Raw genomic sequence first — 27,762 nt, 5'->3', positions numbered from 1 at the left:
AAATAGATACATACGTGCACCCCAGTGTATATAGAAGCTGTCGTAAACGTGTATGTGTGTGGGCGCGCAAGTCTGGTTAACTTCCGGTATGAGGTCACGGCGGTGTCCGTCGCTAGGCGGCGTTACACATCTTCTACCGAGGCTGACCCGCGCAAACCGCTTAAGAGGAGGTAGGCCTCAACGTTATTTGTTTTCTTAATTTGCATTCTAACTATATTATAACAACAACAAACCATGCATTGACTATAGAACTTGCATACTAAGTTAGAGTAACACGCACTGCTTGCAAATTCGCAAAGCTAAAGTTACTTGTCCTGCAACGGTTGTCGGTATGTTAGCTAACTGCTAAGAAGGTTACCAGCGTTAGCCACGTAGCGACAACTTGAAGCTAATAACAACATTAACAAATGCTCCAGAGATAATTTCGTTTTGTAAGCAATTATAGTGTTGGCTGGGGTAGTTATAAGTACATGATTACATGCTTATAGACTCGTAGTGAAACATACGATATATGCACAGTATCCATCCAACGCTGCTAGTCAAGCTAACCAGCTAAAGTAGCCGATTGGGCTGACGACACACTGCCGCGCTACAGATATCGATTTGAAAGTTAGACGCTATGTTGTAAGCTGTACTTGACCGTCTTTTCTATTCCTTTCCGTTTTTATAGCAAACATATAAACACACACACACTTAACAGAAACACAATGAGTGTTGACGTAAAGAAACTGAAAGTCAACGAATTAAAAGAGGAGCTCCAGCGCCGTGGCCTGGACACCAGAGGCCTGAAGGCGGACCTGGTGGAGAGACTGAAAGCCGCTCTGGAGGCTGAAGCTCAGGCTGATGCCTCAGAGCCGGGGGAGCAAGGGGAGCAGGACGATGACTACTGCCAGGACTACCAAGACAACGAAGACAACGATGAAAACGAAGACGGAGAGGACGCCGAGGATGCCCAAGAGCAACAAGGTGAGCCTTATTGATGAAATTTTTCTAAAGTGATATTTTGCGCACCCATAGATGTGTGACTCTTAAGTTGCAGTACAGTTTTTAAATGGGCCAATAGTAAAACAGTAAGTTGCTCAGCATTTTATGCCTTAAGTAAGTTTAAATTACACATTCGTACCTATCTTACTCATTTGACACAAAATTTAAAGACCACTTTTTTTTTTTTTAAATTGCATATGATCATTGGGTTTTGACTCCACCTTTGAATTACATGGTGCCCTTAACAGATTTATTGTATAATATTGCCCTTTATTCTGACCTAATTCAAATAGGTCAAAGTCAACATGCATATGATAAAATAAATAAATTATCAAAAAAATTGTGCAAGTACCAAAAGAGTGCATTGAGTTTATATTTTCTGTTACATTTTTTGGATTTCTCTTTTGTGCAGAAGCAGCTGAGGACTCCGGTGATGGTGATGGCGAAGGTGATGTGCCTCAAGAAGATGATGAGGGTAGAGATTCAGGTGGTTACTATGAGGAAGAAGAGGCAGAAGGTGAGCCTTATGAAAGTCAACCAGCCTCAGACTCAGGTCACAGCATGCCTGATTTCACGGCAGACGTCGATATACACAAATCCGAGGAGATGTCAGAGGAAGAGACCAAGACTGTCCCTGAGCCAGAGCCAGAGCCAGAACCAGAGCCAGAGCCAGAGCCAGTGCAGAAAGTTGTGACCCAAGAAGGTGATTTTTTTTTTTCCCACAGTTTTCTCAGCTTACCATGCAATACCAAACATGCTTACATTCTCAACAAAAACTGTACATATGAAACATTAGAAGATATGATTTATTGCAAGGTTGCTCTATTTGATAGCAGTTGATTGTACGGTTGTAAGACTGAACATGTGCCTCCCTGTCATCGTTTATCGTTTTAGACATTAAAGTGGAGGTCAAATTGGAAGATAACTCTGAGGCAGCTGGAGACAGTGAGCAGGATATTCGTGGGACAGAACAGCAGCGTGGGCAAGATGGAGCTGGTCAGGCCGAGCAAGTCAAAGTGGAAGCTGATAAAGGTGGGCAATACGGCCGCAAGAGACCATATGAGGAGAGCAGGGGCTACGGCTACTATGAGCACCGTGAGGACAAGAGGTATGTAGATCATGGAATTGTGATATTTAGCATTTTAGGCTGGTTTTAGCTGATGCTTTAAATCAGCACAAAAGTACAATACACCAGTAGTAGAATCGGTGAAATGTATATTCATTGACTGGTCTGTTTTTAATAGGAATTTTGTTAATGAAAGTGTCTGTAATGGCTGTTAACTTCATACTCTGTTGATATTGTTCAGATCCCGCACACCACAGCCCCCTGCAGAAGATGAGGAAGAGAACATTGATGACACCCTTGTTACAATTGATACGTGTGAGTAAAAAGATCAAAGCTCCGCCCTCTGACTGTAAGCCAACTGGACTTTATTCTCCATGAGCCTCTCCCTCCTTTCATTTCAGTTCTTTAGATTACATTTCAGTTATTAGTGTGTCATGATAGTTGAATGTGTGAATACAATAGTTATATTTTCAGGTACATAACTATAAGATATTTTTGGTTACAACATAAACTGTCTGTGGTGGTGGTTGATGAAGACAGATTTGGAGGAGTTGTGATCGCAGAGCTAACGCTAAGTTATTCACTGACCATGGTTCAGAGAGGCCGCTGCTCCGATTTTACTGCACAAGAAGTCTTTGATCAAAGCCGTTTCAAGTGACACTTAATCTGCTTCCCCCATACAGTTGTGCAGTTTAGATTAGAACAATGCCACAATTAATCATCATATACGCTTTCGGATTTTGAATCTAAATCTGCAAAGTAACTAGTAAGTGCAGTAAAGAAGTGTAGTTTACTTGCATTGTAATGGACTGAAACTATAATGTCTCACAATAGTTTAGTTGGTTCAGGATGAAATTGCAAGTACACCCAGTCAATACAGTGCTGAAGCAATTTTACTTAGACATTGAAATATAAGTATTTCTTAACTTGCTGCTGTACAACCCCTATGTGTTGAATTGTATCTTAGTGTTTTTTTTTCTCCTTTTTACCTCTAACTTTCTCTACAATCACAGTTTGCATTGTTTTTCATATTTTTGTCCATACTAGCATTCTCTATGGTTGGTTGTCTTGGTCCATGGACACTGTCTGTTCAATATATTGATCTACTTATAGTGAAATGTCTCAGTAACCACTACATTTTCATGTACAAGTTGAGATTTGTTCATGGAGCCAGTGACGACTAACCACAGCCTTGTCCCGGCATCATCTGTGATAAGAGATTTTTTTGACAAAGAAATACATAAACATCTGTTTTGCTATCTTTTCAGACAACTGTGATCTGCACTTCAAAGTGTCCCGAGATCGCTACAGCGGCTATCCACTGACTATCGAAGGCTTTGCTTACCTGTGGGCTGGAGCACGAGCTACACATGGTGTCACCCAGGGTCGTGTGTGCTATGAGATGAAGGTAATTTACACATGATTATATCACTCTTAATGACAGACGTATGTTTCACACACACAGGCAATAAATTGTCTGTGCTGACTTCTGTGAAAGAGCTAGGGCTTTCATCTGGTGAAACATTGAGCGTCTGTAAATATACTTTTTGTGTATACTGTGTCCACGGATGACATAATGGTCCCTGACACATGAGACAGGCTGTATGTATTTATTATTTTTGAAACAGTGGATGAGAAGCTCCTTTGTTTCTCTTATGAACATACACTATCTTTACATATAAGCATTACAGTACTTTTGTACAGTACTCTGATGTCAATGTAAACAACCCGCGGTAAGAAGATGTAACCATCTTTACACATAAAATAAAAGATTTCAAAACAATCTAGGCAAGTCATCCTCATACAAATGAGGACTGGAGATAACATCACAAACACAATCATAACACCCTGTTATTTCACAGAACTTAGGAAGTTGTACGTGTCAAAATAATACACAATGACATTGAAGTTATTTGTTTTTACATTCCATCTTTAACAATAGCTTCCTCCTTTTTATGCAGCACTGAATACTCTGAATCCTCTCTAGGTTTGTTTTTGACCTGACACGTCTTCTGTTTTTCAGATCAATGAGGAAATTCCTGTGAAGCACCTGCCCAGTAGTGAGCCAGATCCCCATGTGGTCAGAATCGGATGGTCCATCAACCACTGCAGCACTCAGCTCGGTGAGAGGATCAATTATCTGAATGGTCAAAATGATGTTAAGCGTGAATTGATCTTTGCTGTAACCAGATACTCTATTCTTAAATAAAAACAATGCATTTGATTGTCATGTTTTAGGTGAGGAGCCCTTTTCCTTTGGATATGGAGGAACAGGAAAGAAATCCTCTGACTGTAAATTTGCAGACTTTGGCGAGAAGTTTGGTGAGAATGATGTCATCGGCTGTTACATTGTAAGTAACGGTTACAGTAATTCAACTGATTTATTTTTTAACAGCATCACATATGGATTATTAGGAGATGAAGTATTGATACACATGAACACAAAGAAAGAAAAAAGTTTAATCTTTTAATTACCAACTATTTAAATTTTTCTTTATATTGCAAAGCAACTAAGTGGAATTGACATCAGCTTAATTATTTTATAACCGATTTTCAGTTTTTAAAAAGATTTATTGAAATAATTTCTCATAAGTCTTTTTTTTTTATTTGTACAAGTAGTTGACCGTTCAGTATTAATGAGTAAAGTGCATGATGCTTTTTTTCAGGACTTTGACACTGGTAACGAGGTGGAAATGGGCTTTTCCAAGAATGGAGTGTGGTTGGGCGTAGCTTTCCGGACAACCAAGGAAGCGTTGGCAGGCCGTGCCCTTTTCCCTCATGTCCTGGTGAAGAATTGCGCTGTTGAGTTCAACTTTGGACAGAAGCGGGAGCCTTACTTCCCCCCGCCAGAGGGATACACCTACATCCACAACATTGAGATGGATGACAAGATCAGAGGCACTAAGGGACCTGCCAGCAAATCTGAATGCGAGGTAGGAAAGCAATGAAATTATAAAACAAAAACTGAGTTGTGATGCACCTAAATACACCTGAAAGTGAGTTAAAGTGCCTCTAAAACGGACTTCTTCAATTTCAGTTTTAAAAAACTGATCAACAGAAAAGGTTTTTGAATTTACAGAGAGGAAATACGTTCAGATCAAATAAATGAATTAACTGAAGTCATGTCTTTTTATGAGAACTGGACTAAGGGAAAATATTTGATTGACCAGTTATCAAGTAAAAATGCTGATTCAGAATTAACCAGTTGACTTTGTTCACTTTCAGATCTTGATGATGGTTGGCTTGCCTGCCTGTGGAAAGACTACTTGGGCTATAAAGCATGCAGAGACTAACCCTGAGAAGAAATACAACATCCTGGGCACCAACGCCATTATGGACAAGATGAAGGTTGGTTTGGGCCACCACCCTCAAACAAACAAAAAAAAAAAACCATTCACAAACAGTTCCACAGTCCATCATTGCCTCATTTTACTATTTATTCCGCAGGTGATGGGTCTGCGTCGCCAGAAGAACTATTCCGGCCGATGGGATGTTCTGATACAGCAGGCCACCCAGTGTCTGAACAGGCTGATTGAGATCGCTGCACGCAAGAGGCGCAACTACATCCTGGATCAGGTACTGCCCTCCCACCCACACTTTGCTGATTCTCACCACAGTCAGTCAATGTGCCCTGATGATCACTCTCTAATTGACTATTTATTTATCTTTCAGGGGGGCTCTGTGTATTATAGAGTAGAAGAAGCATTGATCACTCTCTTGTCACTTGCTTGTCATGTATTGTAACAGAAAATGATTAATGGCTCTCATAAGTGACAGAATATTTCATGTTTTCATCCCTCAGTATATTTGCACTTGCTATTTCTTGTCATAATACAGTATTGTTTGTCTTGTGAATTTCAACAATGTACAAGTAAACCATGACTATGTAAAGATGTTGAGAAACAAGTAAGCTCTGACTGGTGAGTAAGAAAAACACCTTCTGTTGCTAATTTCATAAGACAGAGTTGATAGCTTTTTTAAAAGCTATTTTTAAGTGAGATACATGGAACTTTTGAGTGTGTTTTTTAATAAATTGACCCTGAAGGTAAGTAATGACTAACAGTTTTTAGATTTTCAGAACCTTGTGATCAGCAAATGTGACGAAAGGTAGGTGGGTCTGATGGTGAAACTCGGCTTTTCCGTGGATACTGTGAGTATTTGCAGGTGGGTTATATCTGTCTGTTGTTGTCTTGAATGGGACTAGAGTCCGTATGAAGATGAGGTAAGTCGAGGTAAGTATGGGGGGACCTGTCAGAGTAGGCTTTTTGGTTGTTTTTTTTGGATGTAGCATGCTCTTGTAGATGGTAAGTGTATCAGATCGATTGTGCTACAACAGTGTTTACTGCACATCGAATTTACCGTTAAAATAATGACGATTGTGCAAGAGGTGTGTGATTTGTTGATAGTTATTAATGGAAATGTTAGGTTACAAGCGGAATCATTTTTTCCCCTGAGTTATCGGTAATTTTGGAAAACATTGAAGGTGTTAAACAGTGAAAACACCTCTAAAAGCTGAGTTGTTCCCAGGAGATGTGTAAACCCTTAACTGTTTCACTATCAAATCACAGTAGTTACTAAATTAGTGAAACTGTTATTTTGCATCACATACAGAAATGGTTCATGGTACTTTTAATAATTATTCTATATACTGATTGTTGTTTTGATTATAAATATTAAGCCATTTTCACATATGAACTCTGGACAACATCTGTAGAATCAGATCCAGACATTGTCATGTATGTATCACACAGCAGGAGATTGTTTTTGTCAGACGCGTTCTCACCTACTGGAAATACTCCGTTTGGTTAATGCGAGGGGTGGTGCCTGGGTAGAGCGTGCAGGAGGCAGGACATGATGCAGAAAGAACGTCACAGGAAGTCCCCTCTCCTGTTAGTACTAGTTTCACAATGGACCACTGGCATCGGTGAAGTCAGTTGAATGTTCAGTCTGACTGATTCACACATTTGCGTTCACACATACAGCTCCTCCGGGTAATGTCAAGAACATTTCAGCCTTGCAGTGCATGTGTGAAAGGGGCTTTAGTCTGACATTAATTTACAGAAATGTTTGAACTGTAGTGCGTTTTGGACATAGTGTTGTGTCATTTTGTGTTGATTATCTGTTGATCAAGATAGAAACTACTGTTTACTGTTGAGTGAACAGGTAGAAACTACTGGTTACTGTTGAGTGAACAGGTAGAAACTACTGTTTACTGTTGAGTGAACAGGTAGAAACTACTGGTTACTGTTGAGTGAACAGGTAGAAACTACTGGTTACTGTTGAGTGAACAGGGAGGTTGTTTGATTGCATTGGTACTTTGTTGAGTTTTGGCAGTTTGAATTCTGAGTGTAACTAGCTGAGCCTAATTTATTGAATGAATCAGAACGAGATGCATCAATGAACATCTTAAGCTCTTATAGAGCAGACCAGAGATGGTGCAACTAGTGTGGCTAAGCTTCACAAATGACAGTAGTAGTGTAATCACAATAATGTAAATTTAAAGGACTGATATCTATGTGAACGACCCAGGCTGGATTTTCTACGAAAATCCAACGGAAGTGGCGTTTTTGTGTGTTCCCAAGTGCTTTGCCTGTCCTGCTAATGTCAACAAACAACCAGCATAACCACACAACTAACTGGGAGTGAGAGATGCTTTGCTGAAACACAATGCAAAACATAACGTTAGAGATCTTTTATGTAATTATGAGAAGTGTGAGCGAGGAAAAAGGAAAAGTCTCACACCACAAGCACGAGCATGTAAGCGCGAGCACCAGGATGTTGACTGCAGCTCATTTAATGGCCACAGATGTCACTAATGAGAAGGAATTTCTGATTCCTACATATAGAACCTTTAAAGATTCGCTCCTTACATATAAGGACTATAAAAATGTGTGTCTGCTAAGATTTTAACCTCATTAAAATCCACCCATTCTCAGTGTTTGTGCACTGGAGGCTTCAAGTTTCAACATCACACTTGCAAGTTGCATGCTGGATCTCGATTTGCTCCAAGCTAGTGAGAGCACAATTAATGCTTGTATGTACACGCCATTAATTCAGATCTAAGGTGAGCACAGAAAAAGATGAATGCGCAGATGAATGAATGAACGAACAGCCTTCTGGTGTCAAACTCTGCATGTACATCATTCTGAGCAGTGAACGTCAAACAAAAAGCAAAACCCAATTTTGATTGGACGTGGGAGGTTAAATATATATATATATTTGCATAAATAGCATTTTATACAATTTGATGCAGAAATGCTCTCTAATTTGATTAAGAATGCATCATTATTGATGTTCCAGTTATCATAATGCTCCAGAAACGGCTGATACCAGTGTGACTAACTCAAGTGTGGCATGGCAGAATATTTAAAATATTTATACTTTATTTCAACGTAACCAATAAGAACCGTGCAGCACCTCGTAATTTATGACAAATAATAGTTGATGGCAGCCTGTATTTGCATGTTGTTTTTTTGCTTAGACCATTTTTAAATGTTGTTTTTAATCAAAGAAGAAAAAAAATCTGCACCTGGATTCTGTAAGAACCAGAATCAATAAGCAGAACCCGAAACGGAAAATCAAAAGGATTGTTTATGCTCGATCAGGACTAGTGGGTACAAGGTGTGGCCTGACCGCGTGGGAAAGTGTTCATAGTCGTTCCAATCAGCCACATCTTGAAGATGCTGTAAAAAGTCAACTGTTACAGAAAAGGGAGGGTGAAGGTGTGATATTGTTTAAATGTGGGACGCACATTTTCACACACTGAAATAGTTCAAACGCAGATTCTTTTCTCACCTCTGCACAGCCAACCAATCATAACGGTGGGGAGGGGGAGGAGGGGGGAGCGGGGTTCAACCGTTTGACAAGCAGGGCACTTTTGGAAAACATTACAGTGACATCACACATTACCATGTAGTATTAGCCTCACTCTGCATTTAGGATATTTGTACTGCTCTGCAAAAACATACATAGATAATGAATGGTGATACAGACCGTAGATAAAATGCACACAGTTGCTTAAAGTAGAATCCAGTAATAGTTAAAATTTTAAACCTTAACATGCAGCACATTCTCATGAAATCATAACTGAATACACACAATAACTTCTTACATATATATTCTCATTATTGATTGATCTGAAACTCATATTTTTATGTTGCTGGGTAAATCAGCAAACACAGACAGTCAGTTTTAGATATTTGTGGGTCCCCCTCTATGTCCATAATTAACATTCATCAGCAGGCACCGGACACCCTGGACGCACAAACCGAGGTAAGTCTGTGGAGTGACGAGAGGCCATTAGTACCTGAGTAAAAACGTAGACTGACATCCAAGCCAAACCTCTCTCACTTCATTATTGCAGGGTTCCAGCTTCCTTCCAGTGGAAAGCCAGTACAAGTAAACAATAACAAACAAGCTTCTACTTCTTTCTTGTCACCATTGCTAGACAAATGTATATGGATCAGCAAGGAGACGAAAAATGCGTCCTTTTGAAGGTTTTCAACGCAAGGCTATTGTAATTTGTCCCACGGACGAGGATTTAAAAGAACGAACATTAAAGCAAACCAATGAGCAGGGGAAGGATGTGCCCGATCATGCTGTTTTAGAAATGAAAGGTAGGAATGCTGTGGAAACAACAAATAAAACACCAGATCTACTTTTTACTTTTTTCTATGTGTTGTCTCTAAAATCAAACTTGGAAGATGCCCCCTCCCCCCTTCCCCCCATCATAGCCTTTGGCCAGATATCAGACCTGGACATTTTTTTAAACAGTCCACATGAATTTTGATTCTTTATTATTTTTGCCCTCTATCTGCCACTTGCCATTCAGCTTACCTATAATGCACTGCAAACTGAGACATGGGCCTGGTTGAGGTCATCATATAGTAAAGCTAATATTGCACAATTGGCCTCCCTGAAAATGATCTTTCCTAATGGAAATTTACAAGCAGTCACACACTGACGTTGTTGGAAGTTGATTTGTAACCGCATTACATCAGGAGTCCTTGGTTTGCAGTGCTATTTCCTCTTCTCACCAACCTTCTAGTTGTCCTTTTTGTCCCCCTCCCCACCTCTACTGAAGTCTCCTCCCTCTCCCGTGTCAGCTTAAACAAATGTTTCCTCCATGTTTCCCTGGAGGTAATGTTTGTTCCCTGTATCCTGCCATCTGCTTTCATCTATCTGCTCTTAGTTTCTCTATGATTTACACTGCCCCTGTACGTTAGTAATTATTTTTCATTTTGTCTTCCGGTGGTGTGGCTGCTCTGGTCTTCACTACAACCCCCCCCCCCCCCTACCCCTCTCTTTCTCTCTGCCTGTCCATCCGTCTCTTGTTGGATGGGCTGTCTCTCTCTTCTCCTCCTCCTGTGGTCACCTCTGTCACTCTCCAAGCCAACTTTACTCTCCCTGAGGCTTGCGACTTCCTGGAGGCGGTGACGTACATTGAGCTGCAGCGCGACGAGGCTGAAAAGCTGTTGAAGCAGTACAATGAGGAGGGCCGCAAGGCTGGCCCGCCGCCAGAGAAACGCTTTGACAACAGGCAGGGCGGGTTCCGTGGCCGCGGCGGTGGTAGCTTCCAGCGGTATGACAACCGTGATGGTTCCCGCGGTGGTTACCAGAACCGCAGTGGAGATGGAGGCAGTGGATACAGAGGAGGTGAGTGGAGCAGTTGACAATCATATGTCAACTGCTCATATATTTCTATTCATCATTTAAAGCCATTCAAGTCAAGCATGTTTCCCCTGAGAGATAAGTTCCCAATCATCTTTCAAAAGTGAGAATATTGTTGAATAATACTTACTGTTGATTTAAAAAGATCGCCACATGCTTAGCTATGTGATTTTAATGCAATAATACATGAGAGGCACAACCTGAGGTTAGTATCTTAATACAGTAAAGTGTATATTGCTATTCTAACATTGTTTATTCGGCAGGCTACAATCGTGGCAGCTATAACCAAAACCGTTGGGGCAGCAGCTACCGTGATGGAGGCTCTGACGCACGCGGTGGATATAACCGCAGCCAGCAGTCAGCAAGCTACAATCGCCCGGCTCCTTACAGCAAGGGAGGATACAACCAGGTACCTAATGATGACCTTCATGTATGAAATTTGAGATTTTTTTAATTATTATTATTATTAAAACAAGCTGAACTTTATAGTAAATTAATCTGTTCTCTTGAACTTTTTTGCTTCATTTCCAGGGCTATGGCCAGAGCTACAATCAAGGGGGGTACAACCAGGGCAGCGGCTACAACCAGAACTACTACAGCAACTACAGTCAGTACCCAGGATACAGCCAGAGTTACAGCCAGACACCTACCACTGCACAGACGTACAACCACCACCAGCAACAGCCACAGCAGCAGCAACAGCCGCAGCCGCAGCAACAACAACAGAGCTACAACCAGCAATACCAGCAGGTATTTTAAGACTTTAACCTTTTATGTACATCTGAAAATCAATCGTAAATGGGTTGGGGGGGGGCAGGGGATTAAGGGGGCTGTCAAAGGGCATGAATCTGTGCAAGGCAGGGCTAGGTCATAAAGGCCATGTTCAGACTGCCAGCCCAAATCTGTTTTTTGGCATATCCAGATAGTATCCAGATTGATTTTAGAAAGTCTAGACAGCAAAAAAAAACAAACATGAAATGTCATTTTTGCAAATCAGATTCAAGCCACATTTGGAGGTGGTTTGAAATGAGATTGCAATCGGATTTCTACAGATGTGTCTCAGCCCGGAATCAGATATCAAAATGTCTTTTGCGTCACTCGCAACACGACATACAGCAACATCAAATCCAGTGTGTGGGAAGTGCATCAAAGCAGCTGAGCAGAATCCATGTTGCTACTAGCAGAGCAGTACGGAGGACGACACAGAGAGCAACAGCTCATTGTGCTACCAAATCCATTAACTGTGTTTTTAGCCACAGTTTAGCATAAATATTTATTTTACTCAACGTGCAGGATGGAAAGCAGGAAGGTGTATGGTTTTTAAAACTTTCTCTACCACGAAAACTCGTTACCGCTGTGAAACTGGGCCAACATAGACATCTATTACAACTGCAATGAATTCATGCTGACCACAGCCCCTGGTGTCTATGAAGGTACGCATTACTGTCTGACACATTATTGTAAATACTACCCAAAACTGGCAGGTTCATCTCTCTGTCACTGTCCACTGTCCATTTATTTCAGCAGAAATAAATTGTCTACTGGCACTTTGGGGGGGATGATGGATCTCCATTTCTCATGCTTTCGTTTCGGAAAGCTGCGTCACCAGCGTACATAGTTACTGACGCCTACGTCGTTACCACAGCAACCCATGCAGATAGGTTGGTGATGTCTGGACACCAATCTGATCTGATCAGTTGAAAATAACATAAAGTCCGTCTTAAAGATCTGATTTGAGAAACAAATTTGATTTGACTGCAGTCTGAACAAAACCGGAAAACCCCAAGTTGGCTCGGTAACACTATGGACAGTGACAGAGAGATGAACCTGCCAGTTTTGGGTTGTATTTAAAATAATGTGTCAGACAGTAATGCGTACCTTCATAGACACCAGGGGCTGTGGTCAGCATGAATTCATTGCAGTTGTAATAGATGCCTATGTTGGCCCAGTTTCACAGTGGTAACAAGTTTTCGCGGTAGAAAACGTTTTTTAAAAACCATACACATATATTTTTGCTAAACTGTGGCTAAAAACACACCTAACTGATTGGCAGCACAATCAACCGCCTGCAATGGTAACAAGACAAATGCACAGACAGAAATACAAGTTAACACAGTCACAAACTTTTGAAGGTGCCTTTAAAGTCTTCGGGGGCTGTGTAATGTTTGACAGAAGTATAGCCATTACTTCAACTTGTTTTACAAACCAGAACATTTTTTGCGATATATGTAATGAAATGAAACAGGCGACACCAGACACCAGGGAGATGCCAGACAAACGTTATCATTTTTATGCTGAATTTGGAATATCACCTATATATTGCAGTGCTTATCTCAACACATGGTTAATTGATGTTTGTGCGTTCGAGTTGTGTTCCATTCCTCAAATTTGGGTTCAAGAAGTCGACCCTGAAGCGCGGGGGGAGTACAGTGGAGACAAAAGCAACACCCGTGACAGTGGCTACACCTTAAGTTACGGGTCACTAGGTTCCTGTTGTGGAAAAGACTTATTATGGGTGGAGTATTTCTTCTGAAAGTTATCCACTGTGCTTTGGGGATATGCTAAAAAAAGAAAATGTGGGGGCAGTTTGAGAAGAAAAAAAAAACTTGTAAAAATGTAAACACTCTCTCTGCTTGTTTTGTTTCTCCCCTCTAGTACGCTCAGCAGTGGCAGCAGTACTACCAGAACCAGAACCAATGGAACCAGTATTACAGCCAGTACGGCAGCTACCCTGGACAGGGCAGCCAGGGCTCATCTTCAGGTTCCCAGTAGCTTTGCCCTGCACCTGCACCTGCACCCACCTGTGTCCTAAACCCCTTCTGACCTCTGCAGAGAATTACTTTTGTACAGTTCCACGAGTCACCCACCACAACTGTCTCTGTCTGGTTTTAACACAGTAGCCTTCATTCCTCACCAATCAATGTACACATAACCTGTATACAGTTTGATGTCTTGTCATTTTTTTTCTTTTTTTTTACTGAATGAAGTCTTACTTTAAGCAGTGACAGTGAGGTGGTAGATGATAGGTATCTAAACATTAATGAATGTTATCTATTATGCATTGAATGTGGATGTCTGTTGAACTGCAAGCTCCACATTTCCTACAGGTTGAAGAGGTTCATTGTATATTTCTAGGATGCATAGCGTGAAAAAAGTGACAGGGCAGAAAACTACAGCAAAGCCTGAAATAAGTTTGCTTGTTTTTGAAAAGCTTAACAAAGAACAAAATGCATGCTTTTTACTTTCATTACCCGTTTCCTCTGTCTTGCTCGTCATTTTTCAGTTACCAAGTGAGCACATTTTATTTACTCCCAATAGAATTCAAAACATTATGGAACATTTTTTTTTTTTTTTTTTTATAGATGTTGATACTGTAGTATTTAAGCGTTGATCCAGTCTTTGATTGATCAGATTGATTGATTTGATTGAGCAGAATATTTTGCCACTCTTGTTGAGTAGTTGTATGTGCAGGGTTGTTTTTTTTATCCCCTTGTGATTGCCGTTCATTAAGTCCAGTAGTTTAAATCCTGTTCTGTCAAACCCATTTTTTCTACCTAAAAATGAAAAATCTGATTATGACCAGTTACCCAAGCTGTCTGTATTCTTGTCTTTATACAATAAATGCAATTGTATACGCCTGGAGATGTTAATATGGTCTTTTTTTTCTTCTTCTTCTTCTTCTTCTTCTCCCACTGAGAAAGTCAAACACAAACACATACTCCATGATTTGTCATTCTTGGTGTATTTCTCTCATTTTGAACTAGATTGAAATCGTGGATAAGGAACAAAAACATAAAAACAAATCTCTAAAAGTAATTGCTGATTTTGGAGCGTACGCATAGTTCCAGTGCAGTCCTGCTGAACCTTGAATGAACTTTTGAAAACATTTGCAAGTCAAAAATGTCGTCAGGGCAGGAAATAAACTGTTTCTACTGGTAGTCACAGTGGATCATGAGTTTTGACTTCACAAGCTCCTTTTTTAAACTATTGACAAAGCCAAAGAAGAGGTTGGATGAGTGGTAGTAATATAAATAATGCTGAATAACTTTCTGGAAATTAAAAATGCCTAATTAATCCAGTGAATTAAATTCCTGACAATGTAAGGTAACTCATCACATACATGGAGAAATTCAGTAAATCCAATATTGCCACAAAGAAGCCCTGCTCAGTGTTTTGCAACATTGTCATTGCCTAATACAACAAGATACTAAAGGCATAGATCCCTTATAAACTGTATAGTAATATCTACTTGTTGGAAATTGGTATATATATACTATATAAATCATCATATCACCTGTTCCTAAGTCAAACTAATTGTGCTTTTAGGATTCTGTGCTGGCTTACTTTCCAAACTTGTGAGCAGAGTTTTCAAATATAGCTGCCAAAGTTATTATTAATAATCTGTTGGAGGTGGTTAGTGTTAATTTCCTACCCTGGATTTATTATGCGTATATACATATATATATATATATATATATATATATGTAGGATTTCATGAACCCCTTTTGTCTGTCTGTAGGTTGTCATAAACAACATGGTTTGAGGTTGAGAGGAATCTTAGCACCAGAGAACCAAGGCACTTGTTCTAGAAACAGATGAGGTGTTCATAAATTACAAAGAGGAAATCAGATGTTCGAAACCTAAAACAATATGTCAATCTAATCAGGTTGACAAAAATAAAAATTAAAAACATGGCAAAACCATTAGCCATATATCCAGTCCATTTATCATTGCTGGTACACTCTCAGTTCATCAGTTCAGTTCAGATCAACACCAGTCACAGAGACATGGCGGTGTCTTCTCTATTTGTCCGTGTGTGTGTGTGTGTGTGTGTGGGGGGAGGGGGCGGGGGCGGGGGGGAGGGTGTTAGAAGACGTGGTCAGTCCGGCTCTCTGCTCTTGTCTTTGTAGAGATGCAGCTCTTCCATCTTCTCCTGCAGGAAGGAAACAGGCATGGAGCAGCCCCGAGTCCTCTGTGGCAGCGTTCTGACCTGTAACACGGGAGACACATTTATCATCAAGAAAACCGCTCTACCGCACATTTATCATCAAGAAAACCGCTCTACCACTTAGTTAGAAGCTGTATTTTACTGTGGGAAACCCCCCCCCCCCCCCCAACCCCCCCCTTTCAGTTTCTAATACGAAAGCTTTCATAAAGGCTTGTTTCACCTAAATCACCAAAGATATAATCTCACCACTTGAACTGAGATGTAAAGTTAGTTTTATATACAGATAAGGTACTTTAAGAATTTGTTGCACGATATGCGTACATTATAATGTAGTTATAAGCAGATATAAGTGTTTATAACTCCTCCTGTGGGCACCCAGAAGTGGAGGGTGATGTATAAACAGATAATAAACACAGTTGTAATAATATAAAATAGTTATAATTCCTGACAATTCCTGACAGGCAAAAATCTGACAACAAGAATAACTTGAAAGACGCCTCAATGATAAAAAGATTACACACATAGTGGCTTTAAGTGGTTGTGCTGTAACAGCAAAAGTGTCTACAAGTTGAATCTTGCCTTTAGCACATCAGGGAAATGTGAACTACAGATTTTAGTGTGTCCTTAACAACCATGTGAAAATACTACATTATAGCAAGGAGAGGCCAAAGTAGTGAGCTTATACTCCTGGTGTATAATATTGGTGATTGACTTGATTATTTATTAGCTTCAGTAGCAGCAGCTGCAACTGCTTGAAACCCTTACTGTATAGTTTCTTTACCTTTGGAACAGGATCTCGCATTGAGTCAATCAGGAGATTTAGACAAATTTACAACTAACTGAGCATTTTGTGACCTAAAAATAGGATCACAGGGTAGACAAGGTTAAACAAACTCTGTCCTTCTGTATGATCACCTCGTAAGTAGTCATGCTGCGTCTCACCCTTCTTTCTGGGGACGCGTGTACGAGAGAGTTGTGGTTGAATCCCCTCTTGTCCCTTTTCTCAGGTGTCCATATGCCAGGATCTGTCTGAGTGGAGCGGTCCAATTGCGTTGAATCACTGGTGTTAATTTTCCAAAGAGGGGCGCCCTTGTTGTGTTCTGTCTCGTTACTTTGGGGGAAAACGAAGGTCTCCTCCTCTGAACCTGACAGGGAACATAAGACATAAGTATATTGGGTTCACTGTTGTTTTACAGACAGGGAATTTTGTGTGTTTACTGTATATAACAGAGAGACGACGTACTCCAGCTGTTGCCCTTGGTTCTTGAGTCAGGTGCGGGGGTGCATGGGCAGGACCCGGTTGTGTTTTTATGCTTTTTCACACACTCCATTCCCACCAGATCTCTACAGTGTCTGTGACAGTTTATCCCACAGTCTTAGAGATAGAAAAGAGAGAAAATGTTGAAACTTAAAACGTCAGCATTACTATTTAAAGGATCAGTTGACTTTCAGATCTAATATTTCAATGCTTTGAGCACCATAAACCAGATAACCTTCACCTCAGTGGCAGCAGAAATCTCAGAGATAATTATCTGGATGTCTAAATACCACTGGGGGTTAGTGAGAAAATATGGGGGTTTTTTGTAATTTGGCTGAACTGACCCTTTAACTTTTGATTTTATATGGAACTTGCTGATGAATATGTATACTCTATTAGAGAAAGCAAGAGGTGAATGTTTGTTTTTATGATCTTACCTTTACAGTGGTAGCCCTGTTTGATGACTCCCCACAGCTACAAGAGGGCAGATATTATATATACGTGATATCACAGTTTGATGTGGTTATATATAGCCAAAAAAAGGAAACAACGGATACTTACAAAGCCTCCACAAATATCACAGAACGTCGGCCGTTTGTATGTGGTTTCATGGAAGTTATGCGCGTCATTGAAGTTGTAGCCCAGCTTAGCACATATAGACATTCCCCTCATGAAGTAAGAGGTGATTTCTTCACGGCTGATTTGTCCCTGCCTGTGCAGGAAAAATTTTCCAAAGCGCAACACACAAAAAAAAATGAGTAAGAGTTGACGTTTGTACAAACAGTTCGACAATTCATGTTGTGCATGTCTGCAGCTTCCTCACCTGTCAGTTTCGTGAGTGCAGAAGGAGAAGGGGAAGTTGGCTGCTATTTTCTCAAAGTCCTCCAGTGAAATGTAGCCGTCCTGGTTCTGGTCGTAGTTTTTCATTATGGACTGCAGGGGGCAACAGAGCAGAACAGAAATTCACTTGTTTAAGGAGCAGTTTGTTAGTTCTGCTTTGGTTAAGTAATTAAGGAAGTGAAAGACAGGAGGTTGTTGAGTACTCACATCCACCATCTGTTTGACGTGTTTTGATATGGTGTCAGGGTCGAGCCGAGGGGTGACCCCTGAGCCCCACTCGGCCACCACCGGTGATTTAACTGGAGCTACAGGCTGCGGAACCAAGAAATGCACACACTGCATATGTGAGAAACAAGGAGAAAAAAAGAGCACACCCACCACATGACACGTTTCCCTAACGTACATTACTTTGATGTGGATAACTTTGATGTAGTTGTGCTTTTGTTTTTGACATGTTACACCCACAGAAAATACACAAACATACCTCCCCTTGTGAAAAAAAAGGTTAAAACGAGTGCAAAGGCTGACCTGAATCTTGGGGTTCTTGGGTTCCTTGGTGTATGAAAGTTCATAAATCTCATCCTCGGTGTAGTATAGATCTAGAGAGAGCTGGAGCATTAAAAGAACATAATTTAAGATGTTCCTTGTTGAATCTTCTTATCTGAATCCTTAAAACTCATGTCCTTGTTTCTGTCTCATACCGTGAGCAGATGCAGAAGGTCTTTGTTGGCCTCGAAGGGCGGCGTGCAGCTGTGAATGGCCAGCAGGTCGTTGATGTTGCTGTACAGGTGCTGCAGCTTGCTCAGATTGATCTTTTCCTCGTCTAAGTAGTCCGGCAGGGCCTCGTTCAGCGAGATCAGATCCTTCAGGTGGACACCGAGGATGGGCACCTTGAAGCCGCTGCACTCGTTGTAAACCCGCCGGTAGTTGCTGTAGTTGCTCCGCGAGGAGAGCAGCTCTGTCATCTCACTCAGGGCCTTTAATGTAACCATAAAAGAGTCATCAAATAATAACATTTGGTCCAAACAATATTCCATATAAAACACATTTCTGCCAGCATATATATAATTAATAACAACATGGTCTTGTTTCATCATTTTGAGACAACATAACTAGGTGTTTCTTGTTTGTGCCTTTGAATTATGCTCAAATTTTATACAAATCTCAGTGTTTTAAGAACACAGTAGTGGATGTCATTCACTGACTGATGGCCTTTCATGAAATTATGTGTTAAATTATTTATTTTAAGGATTTTATTTTTGTTTAAGTCTAATTTAATTCTAAAAGAAACTAAAATGAGAGAACGAATACGAGGATAAATGAAGTTAAATTGATATCTGGGACCTGCACACATGCCAGGATGTCTGTTAGTTTCATAGTTACAGCTAAAATTTGCCACTAAATACCACTAAACTGAGATATATCTTGACAGACAGGTGAAACTAACAAAATCATAACTATCTGGGTTAAAGAGGAAAAGAGGGAAAAAAAGATCAAACATGATATGAAGATAATGAATTTGACAGAGGCCATAAATGTCAAAGTTCAGGAAGGAAGATGATTCAAGAAAGAAACGTTTAATCATCATAACTTCGTGGTGAGGTAGTCATGAAGAGGCTGACTCATAGTTATATATATAACTTTCAACATACCTTAGTGATGTCAGGTGGCAGCAGGTTAGCTGTGTCTTTGAGGCGGGAGATTGAGCTGTGACAGAGGCCTCCAGTTACTGCCATTAGAGTGTTAAAGTTTTGCAGAGCTCGAAGTTTCTACGGAGGAACAAGCAGAGTCACTGACTGTGAGTAATGAAGGAGCACGTGAAGTCATTTCCCAAAAAAAAAAAACAACAACCCCCAAACAAGTAAAGCTCTTGGCAGCTAAACAAAAACCAGTTTTTTTTTGTGATCCTTCATCCAATTTACCTGAGCCACGTGAATGAACTTGGTGAAGACCTGCGCTCTCTGCTGGGCTGTGTGTCTGCTGAGGATCATCAGCTGGACCCACTGGGAGACTCCGTTACACATCATGACCGACCGCTCCAGAGCAGGGTTGTCCCTCACCGAGCCTCGTACCACGTAGATGCGGTAGTCCAAGAACTGACAGATCAGACAGCAGCGGTCAACAGTTGGCTGCAGTTTAGCGCTGCTTTCAAAATTTTGTAACTGTTTCTCTTGCTTTTCTACTGGAATAGACAACATTTCTCCAACATCTACTATTATTATTACCACAGGCTCAACAACATGAGACCCTGACCATGTAAACGTTAATAAGTAAAATCTTTCTGATGAAATGCTTGAACTTGCTAAGAGTTAAGTTCTGCTTCAGATGATATTATACACTAATCAAAGGGATTTTCCATAATCTGGCAATCCAAACTCAGTTATTAAAAATGGTTTATTAGTAATACCAAAGATTAAAAAGACTGAAGTCATTGGATGGCGTGGCCCTTAAAGTCTGCGTGACACCACTGAAGTCTGTTTAGTACTGTCACACGCCTGTTCTTTCGTACTGACTCATTCAAAACTGTCTCTGTGTTGCATGAAACACTAAGATACTCAAAACTGACAACGCTTTACAGTTTTTAACCTCAGGTTTTGTACACTTTTCAAATAAACTTGGAGATAAAAGGGTTACTTTAGTTTCTGTTTAGCTGTGATATAATGTTTTATCTATAAGTTGTTGATACAGTATCATCTATCTTCATCAGCCATCAGCAATATATTTGGCAATCAGCCACTTAAAGCGTGTTATTACATATTCATGTTATGCAATTTCGCCTACTGAGTGTTTGCTGCTCGCTGAACTCACCGAAACGCTACAGAAGTTCTTGAACTCCAGGTAGCTGAGGTGCTCAGCCATCTCATCAGGCTCCATGTGGTCGAAGATCAAAGACACCTTCCTCTTCTTCACAGACGGCGAGGGTGCCTGAGATACATTTGCATGAGGGCTTCTAGGGGAAAAAAAAAGAAAAAAGCCAAGCGACAGAAATAGAAAAGTCAATTTTCTATTTATAGAAAAAAACATGTCTGTGTCTTAGTTCAAATATGCAAACTACAGTTCCTCCAGGGCATGATGGTGAATTATATGAAAACATGGCTCACAGGCAGGAGGTGTCAATGAGCTGCGAGTGTGCCTCCTCTCCGTCTGACCGTACCAGCGCCCACAGGTCCCCCATGGTCTGCTCGAGAAGGGGGTCTGCCTCAAATACCGCTGGGAACTGGCTGATCCACTGCCTTGCCACGAAGCAGGACAGAACATATGTTTACTACCCGCAAATAAAGCAGGATAACCAGTTCTGTCACACTCCGTCATACAATACGCTCATGCGCCTGTTGCCCTTACTCACCTGACAAGGTGGCAGATCTGTGCCCGCCTCAGCCCTCTCTTGTCGGAGGGACAATCCTTATAGGTGAGAGAAAGAGTCAAGGATCTGAACACACTGTGCAGATATGGCCCAACGTTACACTAAACACCAGCAGGGGTATATACTTCAAATCTGCTTTGCTGACAAGGAATGAAAAAAAAAAACAAAAAAAAAACAAAGCCATGCCTGTTTCCTGATCTGATTAATGAGTTTGGACATGTGATTGGGAGCAGTGTACCGGTGGGACCGGAGTAACGCACTGAGCGACAGTGGAGGATATAGGGTGAGAAGTTTCTGGGCGAACGTCTGAGATGGCACGACCCAACTGTGCATCATCAGGGTCATGTGGACCAGCTGGGACCCTCTGGGGCTGGAATGCTTCCCCTCTAAATCTGCAAGCACAAGGAGGATTAATGTGGTTAAAAACAACAATAACAAAAAAAAAAACCAACTGTGGGCTGCACCGTGAGTCAGTGATCGAGCAGTTCAGTACGTTTCAGTCATTCTGCATGAGTGGAGGTTTATATTTTCATGTTTGTTTTCTACTGTCAAACTCAAAGATATGCAGCTCAGGTGGGTTTTAAGATTGAAATGACAGCTAACCTTTTCCTTCCTGTATGAGTTATAGTAGGTAATAGTCAACTGTAGCCTTCTAATTTACTTGGTATATGAGCGATCTTTTTTCATCGTACATTATATCATAATGGGACATAAAAAGTGTTACTCGGTCTTGGTAAATGTCTCTAACTGGACTCTCACAATTGAATATCTAAAATACTGGCCAATAAAACATAAACTATCAACATGCTATGTACCACTAGTGGTATCCAGGCATGTTTTTTTGTGATTTAGGTGAACTGACCGATGAAGAGAGGGAGGCCACTGAGAGAGAGACAGAGAGGAGAGATATTCGTATGGTTAAACAGTGCATGGGAATAGCTGGCTGGTCTCTACAGCCCAACAGAACAAAGCTTGATTGTATAAGACTGCCCTTTGTCTCCCTCCCTCCCTGTCTGTCTCTCTCACCCTGGATTCCCCCTTCACTCTCCCTCATCCCTCTTTTATATAACCTGGTTGCAGTAAAGACACATGACAAACTTTGGGAACACATGCAAACATGTAGGGACAGAGACTGACCAAAACAGTTTAGGCAGCGATGTATGAGCTCATCCAGGCTGGCAGCGCTGGCGCTGGGAGCAGAGCTGGGGCTCTGCAGGGCCCGGCTGATGTCCTGAGGACTGGGACATGTATTCCTCCTCCGCTGGACCAGCTTCCTGCTCTTTAGCACACCAGAGCTCTCCACATTGGGTTTCCTGAGAAGCAGATAGACACACACAAAGAGGGACTATAAGTAGCCTAGAAATAAGTAGAGCAGTGTGTGGTGAGGTAGTGCAGGTCAACCTCTGAGGAAACGCAGCTCTCCACATCTGATAAGCTGTGCTACAACGCTGCAGCTGTCTGAACCATCGTGCACAGACAGAGGAACTGCAAACCAATGCGCTGCTTTCTGCGTTACTAACACTGACGCCACCAGGCACACAGATAATGGTAGAACAGTCCAGAAAATGTCTCAAAAAATGTTCATTATTTGTCAAATAGGTCACAGATTTGGATTATTGAGGTGGTTACAATGACCCCCTGAGGATGAGGAGAAGGGAAAATTGGCCCAGCTAGAGACAGGTGTTCTGTATTTTTACTTCTCTGTGCTTTCAAAGGTTCTGACGCACATTCGTTCTCAGCTTTGGTTACGAGTGCCAACATCCCTTCCTGCCTTTGTAGTTTTAAACTCATTTTAGTGCTACAATAGCCAGTAGAGAAAAGTCTAATATGCAATTAGTTAAAAAGCTAACTATAATCATAATGGCCACTATAACTCATTGCATGAGTTTTACAAACTGCTGTCTATATTAAGTGGTTTTGCTCAGTGGACGATCATTCTGAGAGTGACAAAATTTCTGTTAGTCATTGCCTTTGTCATATTACTTCATGACTTTAAGGAGAAGCTATATTGCACCGTGAAGATCAGGCTGAAAATCTTGCTTTTACTTTTCATTAAAATGCAATATTACATCACCTTTGGATGAGGTCAGTACAACGATACGTCACACATCTAATCCTAAAGTGCAAGCCGTTGTATTACCTCAGAAAGAAAATTCCTTTCAGCTCCTGATATGTGTTCACTTTGCCATGTGACACCTTGCTTGCAAACACCCTTGTGTTTGCTACACAAAACAAATGTATGACAGCATGTAAAAACTGGGCGACATGTTGCAAGCTGTTGTTGTTTTTTTTTTTTTTTTTCACTCGCTGTTGACAGAAAAATCTATAAATGTATGAAAGCTGTGAACGCACCCTGTGTTTACCTCTCGCAGTCAAATGACAAACTGAACACTGAGGCCTGCAAAGAGGAAAGAAGAAACAGTTCTGCCTTTGCTAAACATTTAATCTCTCTTAATCTTTGTTTTTTTTCTTATAAGGTTTCTATGGTTTCAGTGAACTCCTCACAGCTCATAGATACAGCGTATGCAACATGCGAAGAGGAGGAGGAGGAGGAGGAGGAGGATGCTGATTATGTTTCCTTTGGCTTTCAAAAGGAATCTGTGCTAAAAAAGTGTTGACAGTAGTTCTCACACCTTTGGCCACACCCAACAGTGAAGCTGTGTTGATTTGGCTCTTGTTGGAAATGCGAAAGAACTTTGAGCCATTGAAAGTCAGATGGAAACAAGCTTTTAAGTCTTAATGTGCGGTTAGCTTTAAAGTGTATTTTAATGCGTTTAAAAATAACAGACGAAGGGGACTCCTTTGTTTCATGATGCGATCAATGCTTCCTCTTCAGATCAGGGGCTCAGTTTAGCAATGTCTGATGGTATTTCACAATAACCAGTAACTGACTCTTCTCATACTTTTTAGATTTAAACTGGCTTCTTTTGCTTGGCTTCAGTTTTGCAGAGGAGTTGAAGGACAGAGTTTGAGCCATAGTCTTACTGCCAAATTTTAAATGACACCAAGGTTGAAATAAACGTTTAAATAAAACCCAATCAGTGCATCTACTTCCTTTTAAGAGAGAGAATGTCAGGTTTTGTCCTGGACTCCTATTGAATCTGTAGAAACAGTGTGCAGCATGAAATGCTGTGAAACTTTGTCGGTCGCTATATTTCAGCTAATATGACGACATTACCAGGAAACTGTGTGAGTTCAGAGAACTGGCGACAAGTTCCCTGAATGACCAGACCTACATCCCCTTCTCTTAACCTGTGTTTGTGTGCGTGGCTCATTTCCCCAGCCCACTCTCATTCTCAACACACACACACACACACACAGACACACACACACACACAAACACGCACGCACAATGCATTGCTCAACTTACACATGCATCCACACTCCAGTCGCACACAAGAACGTCGGGTTTGCTTTATGTACAACACATGAACGGACACTCATGGATGCACACTTTCATACAGGTGAACGGGGTGACATTCACCGGTGTATTTATACCACCAGCTGCTCTCTTGCCTGGACGTGCTGTTCCATCCAGACATCACAGTTATCACGCCGCAACATTTCTCCCTCAGCCATGACTGGATTCAGATTGTGCCGTTGCCTCATTACACCAGCTGGCTACTGCATCCCAAACACTAACACTAAACAGCACACGACGTACCTTCATGAGCTATTCTACGGCGAGGAGCCTGACTCGACCTCTCTGTGAGTCCATAAAATGATCCTACCCTCATTTCAGAAACCTTGAAATAATATCAAAAAGCTTTTTTTTAAAAAAAATCAAGCAAAAAGAGAAAAAAAGGTTGTTTTTCTAATCTCCCTCCAACAGTAATATGACGTTTAGCTTAAACCGAGCAATTTCAAATTAACACTTTTTTTGATGATTAAGTATAAACTACCATTAGGCCTCACTGGACTCCTTCAAATCTGCCTTTGTACAAATTAATATATGACTCTAAGTCTTCAGCTAATGAATATTTCCACTATTAAATGGTTAAAATATAAAATGCAAATAAATTGTGTGTTTGCATTTGTTTTGTGTGACCAACAAACCCCAAATAATTATTTTTTTGCAACGATATAAACAGAATAAAGCAGCAAATCCTCTGATTAGAGAAGCTGAAACAGGTGCTTTCCATTTTTGCTCAATGAATGACTTTTCCCATTTTCATTTTTTAAATTTTGTCCTGTAATACATATACAGTATGTAAATATCTTCATCCATGCATCGTATATGCATATTCATTTTTACATTTTTGTATTTTATAATGTGAAACTAATGAGTTAGTAAATATTAAGTCGTAAATAAACTAAAATAAAAAAAAGCTTAAATGATCAATTCTATGTCCATTTAACTCGCAACTATTAAACGAATCATTTCAACATCATTGTAACTGTTTACTTTATTCGGTTTTCTTATCTCAGTGCCCTTTACAACTTGTCATCTCTGCCTTTGACTCAGAGTGAATCCAGCTCTGCCTGTCAGAGCCGTCGCTCATATGAGGAGACACACTCGCTACTACAAACAGAAGTGCTGATGGGGAAATGTTATTGATGTCATGACGTCTGTCAGGGAATTTCCCCCCCTGAATGAGCTGAGCAGGTAAATGCACAGCACAGCAGCCAATGATCTCTTTTTTTTTTTTTTTTTTTTTAACTGTATAATGAGCCTGGCAAGCTGAAGAGACCTGAGCGCTGTTGGTAAATAGAATCAGAGTGTGGTGGACTTTCATGCAAATCCGAACACAATCGGACACTGTTGGGGCATTTGCATTCAACTTTTCCTAAGAGTCATATACACAACTCGGGTAAACGTATTCCTCTATATTAAACAGCGGATACATGACAACACACGACTGCTAAAACATGATGGTGAAAAAGAAAATCCTCATGTGCACGATTGTGAGCAAAAAGCCCTAATAAGCAGTCAGATTTTTAAATATTAATGAACTTGGCCCTGAGTCTATCATATCACTGATTTCGTTTTAGGAAGTTCTTCCACACCTCCGTCTGCTTCACCCACTTTTTTCCTCTTTCTTCATCCTTGCTCTATTCAAGCCATTCAGGAAACAGCTTCTCCTTTTTTTTTTTACTCTTTGGAAATCCCCCTCTCACTCGCTTTCCCATCCATGTCAAGACTCCTGGCTACAGATCCAGTCCCCCCCCCACCTCCAACCCCCTCTCCAACCTCCCTCTTCTCCCTCTCTCGCTCTCACACTGGCGGGGGGATATGCAAATTCCTCTCTTTCTTTCCTTAATTGATTAATTGAAGCCAGGGCCCTTTGAAGGCCTTGTTTGTGTGCTGCTCTTTTTCTCTCGCTCTCTTCCCTCTCACAACCTGCGTTCTTGTTCCCCGCTGCATCAAGGGGGATGCATCTACTGCAATGAGCCATTCATCCGTTTGGTCCGACATGAAGCCACTGTACCAACCATTGTAGTTTAGAGAAATTGCAGCAAACCTCTTCATCTGTTTTGTAAGGAAGAAGATGTATAAACTGTTTGAAATGCAGCCATAAATCAAAAGATAATGAAACTATACCTGAACACATACCTCTTCTTTTTTTTGTTTCTGACTGATGATAGATACATTTCATTTTCTTTTGCTCCACGAAGATGTTTAAGTTTCATTTTGACAAAGTGTGTTTATTATTTCCTTGTATTTATTTTTAACAAAACCTTTTCCTCATCTCATATGTTAATTCTACCCACTGAAGGGGATGTACAGTAACGAGACCACTTCATCCACCTCAGCCCACCTTAAACTCAGGTGGCTTAATCACACGTCATCTCTGACTTATAACATTCAACATAACTCTTTCATTCCAGGCAATCTGATAAGAGCTGTGGTCACAACTACAGCAGTAAAACAGTACCAATGAAGGTTACTAAGGCTTGTTTCTAAAACAGTATCTAAGATCTAATGCAAAAAAAATATATCAATGAACTGACATGTAAATAGAGATTAACTGGACAGAATGCAAAAGCGGAACAGATATCCATGGAAAGGTGAGCAGGCAGAACTCAACAGGCACGCACAACTGTTGAATGTCAGGGCTTGCTTGTGTGCAGTACACACAAATAATTTGAGAAGTTGATATTCTTCGCTGATATGCAGGTCAAACACATTAGCTGTGACCGTGTGCGAGTGTGTGACTGGTGTGTGTTCGTCTTCTACCTGTCCTTTAACACACATACTCTCTGTCTCCAATGCGCAGTGCCTTGATTTAAATAAACAGCAGAAAACGCACACATACACAGACACACACACACACACACACACACACGCTGAGCGGAAAATAAAACTAAATGCCCTCATTCCTCTTCGTCAAGAGCTTTCACACAAACCACACTGCATTTCAGATATAACCTCAAGGTTCACACATCTCTCTGCAGCCGAACGCCTGCTGCTGACACATACTTAGACCTACACTTGCTGAGAAAACTGAACTGCAAGTGTGTCTGAGCAGCAGCAGACTCTCAGTTTTGATGCACCCTCTTCTTTTTTCTTTTTTTTTTAATTACCTCTTGGTCTTGTTCATTGCAGAGCTCTTCTCCGCGGCGGCTCTCCTCCTCCACTGGTGTTCCCACGGGCATCTGAGCGTGTCTCTACAGCTCCATGGTTGACCCTG

The 27,762-nt window shown here is 40.9% G+C and overlaps 2 protein-coding genes and 1 long non-coding RNA gene across 5 annotated transcripts; 2 read left to right on the top strand and 1 right to left on the bottom strand.

Moving 5' to 3' along the window:
• Positions 1-64: 64 nt before the first annotated feature.
• On the top strand, positions 65-14,362 carry hnrnpul1 (heterogeneous nuclear ribonucleoprotein U-like 1). Its single transcript, XM_044353336.1, has 16 exons — positions 65-170; positions 671-966; positions 1,397-1,687; positions 1,879-2,092; positions 2,292-2,365; positions 3,319-3,458; positions 4,074-4,173; positions 4,289-4,401; positions 4,717-4,983; positions 5,276-5,398; positions 5,498-5,626; positions 9,498-9,666; positions 10,442-10,705; positions 10,984-11,129; positions 11,252-11,470; positions 13,376-14,362. The coding sequence occupies exons 2-16, from the start codon at positions 708-710 to the stop codon at positions 13,490-13,492; spliced, it is 2,625 nt and encodes an 874-aa protein (XP_044209271.1). The 5' UTR covers positions 65-170; positions 671-707; the 3' UTR covers positions 13,493-14,362.
• rasgrp4 (RAS guanyl releasing protein 4) lies at positions 14,029-27,747 on the bottom strand. Of its 3 annotated transcripts, none has more exons than XM_044353337.1 (17): positions 27,656-27,747; positions 22,268-22,443; positions 21,411-21,522; positions 21,113-21,175; positions 20,868-20,999; positions 20,575-20,716; positions 19,689-19,862; positions 19,419-19,535; positions 18,468-18,743; positions 18,295-18,375; positions 17,974-18,078; positions 17,750-17,859; positions 17,488-17,638; positions 17,364-17,400; positions 16,912-17,043; positions 16,584-16,813; positions 14,029-15,710 (listed from the first exon to the last, which is right to left on the bottom strand). In XM_044353337.1, exons 1-17 carry the CDS (start codon positions 27,670-27,672, stop codon positions 15,600-15,602), a joined length of 2,166 nt encoding a protein of 721 aa, XP_044209272.1. In that variant the 5' UTR covers positions 27,673-27,747; the 3' UTR covers positions 14,029-15,599. The 3 variants fall into 3 exon arrangements, with proteins under 3 accessions (XP_044209272.1, XP_044209273.1, XP_044209274.1); XM_044353338.1 differs by having other exon boundaries at positions 16,611-16,813; XM_044353339.1 differs by lacking the exons at positions 21,411-21,522; positions 22,268-22,443; positions 27,656-27,747 and having other exon boundaries at positions 20,868-20,995; positions 21,113-21,169.
• Positions 24,492-27,762, top strand: LOC122983546. Its single transcript, XR_006403729.1, has 3 exons — positions 24,492-24,838; positions 25,596-25,736; positions 27,678-27,762. It is a non-coding gene; the product is annotated as an uncharacterized LOC122983546 (long non-coding RNA).

Source organism: Thunnus albacares, chromosome 6 (genome assembly GCF_914725855.1).
Source record: "Thunnus albacares chromosome 6, fThuAlb1.1, whole genome shotgun sequence".
NCBI lineage: Eukaryota > Metazoa > Chordata > Actinopteri > Scombriformes > Scombridae > Thunnus > Thunnus albacares.
This window is presented reverse-complemented; position numbering and strand designations above follow the sequence as displayed.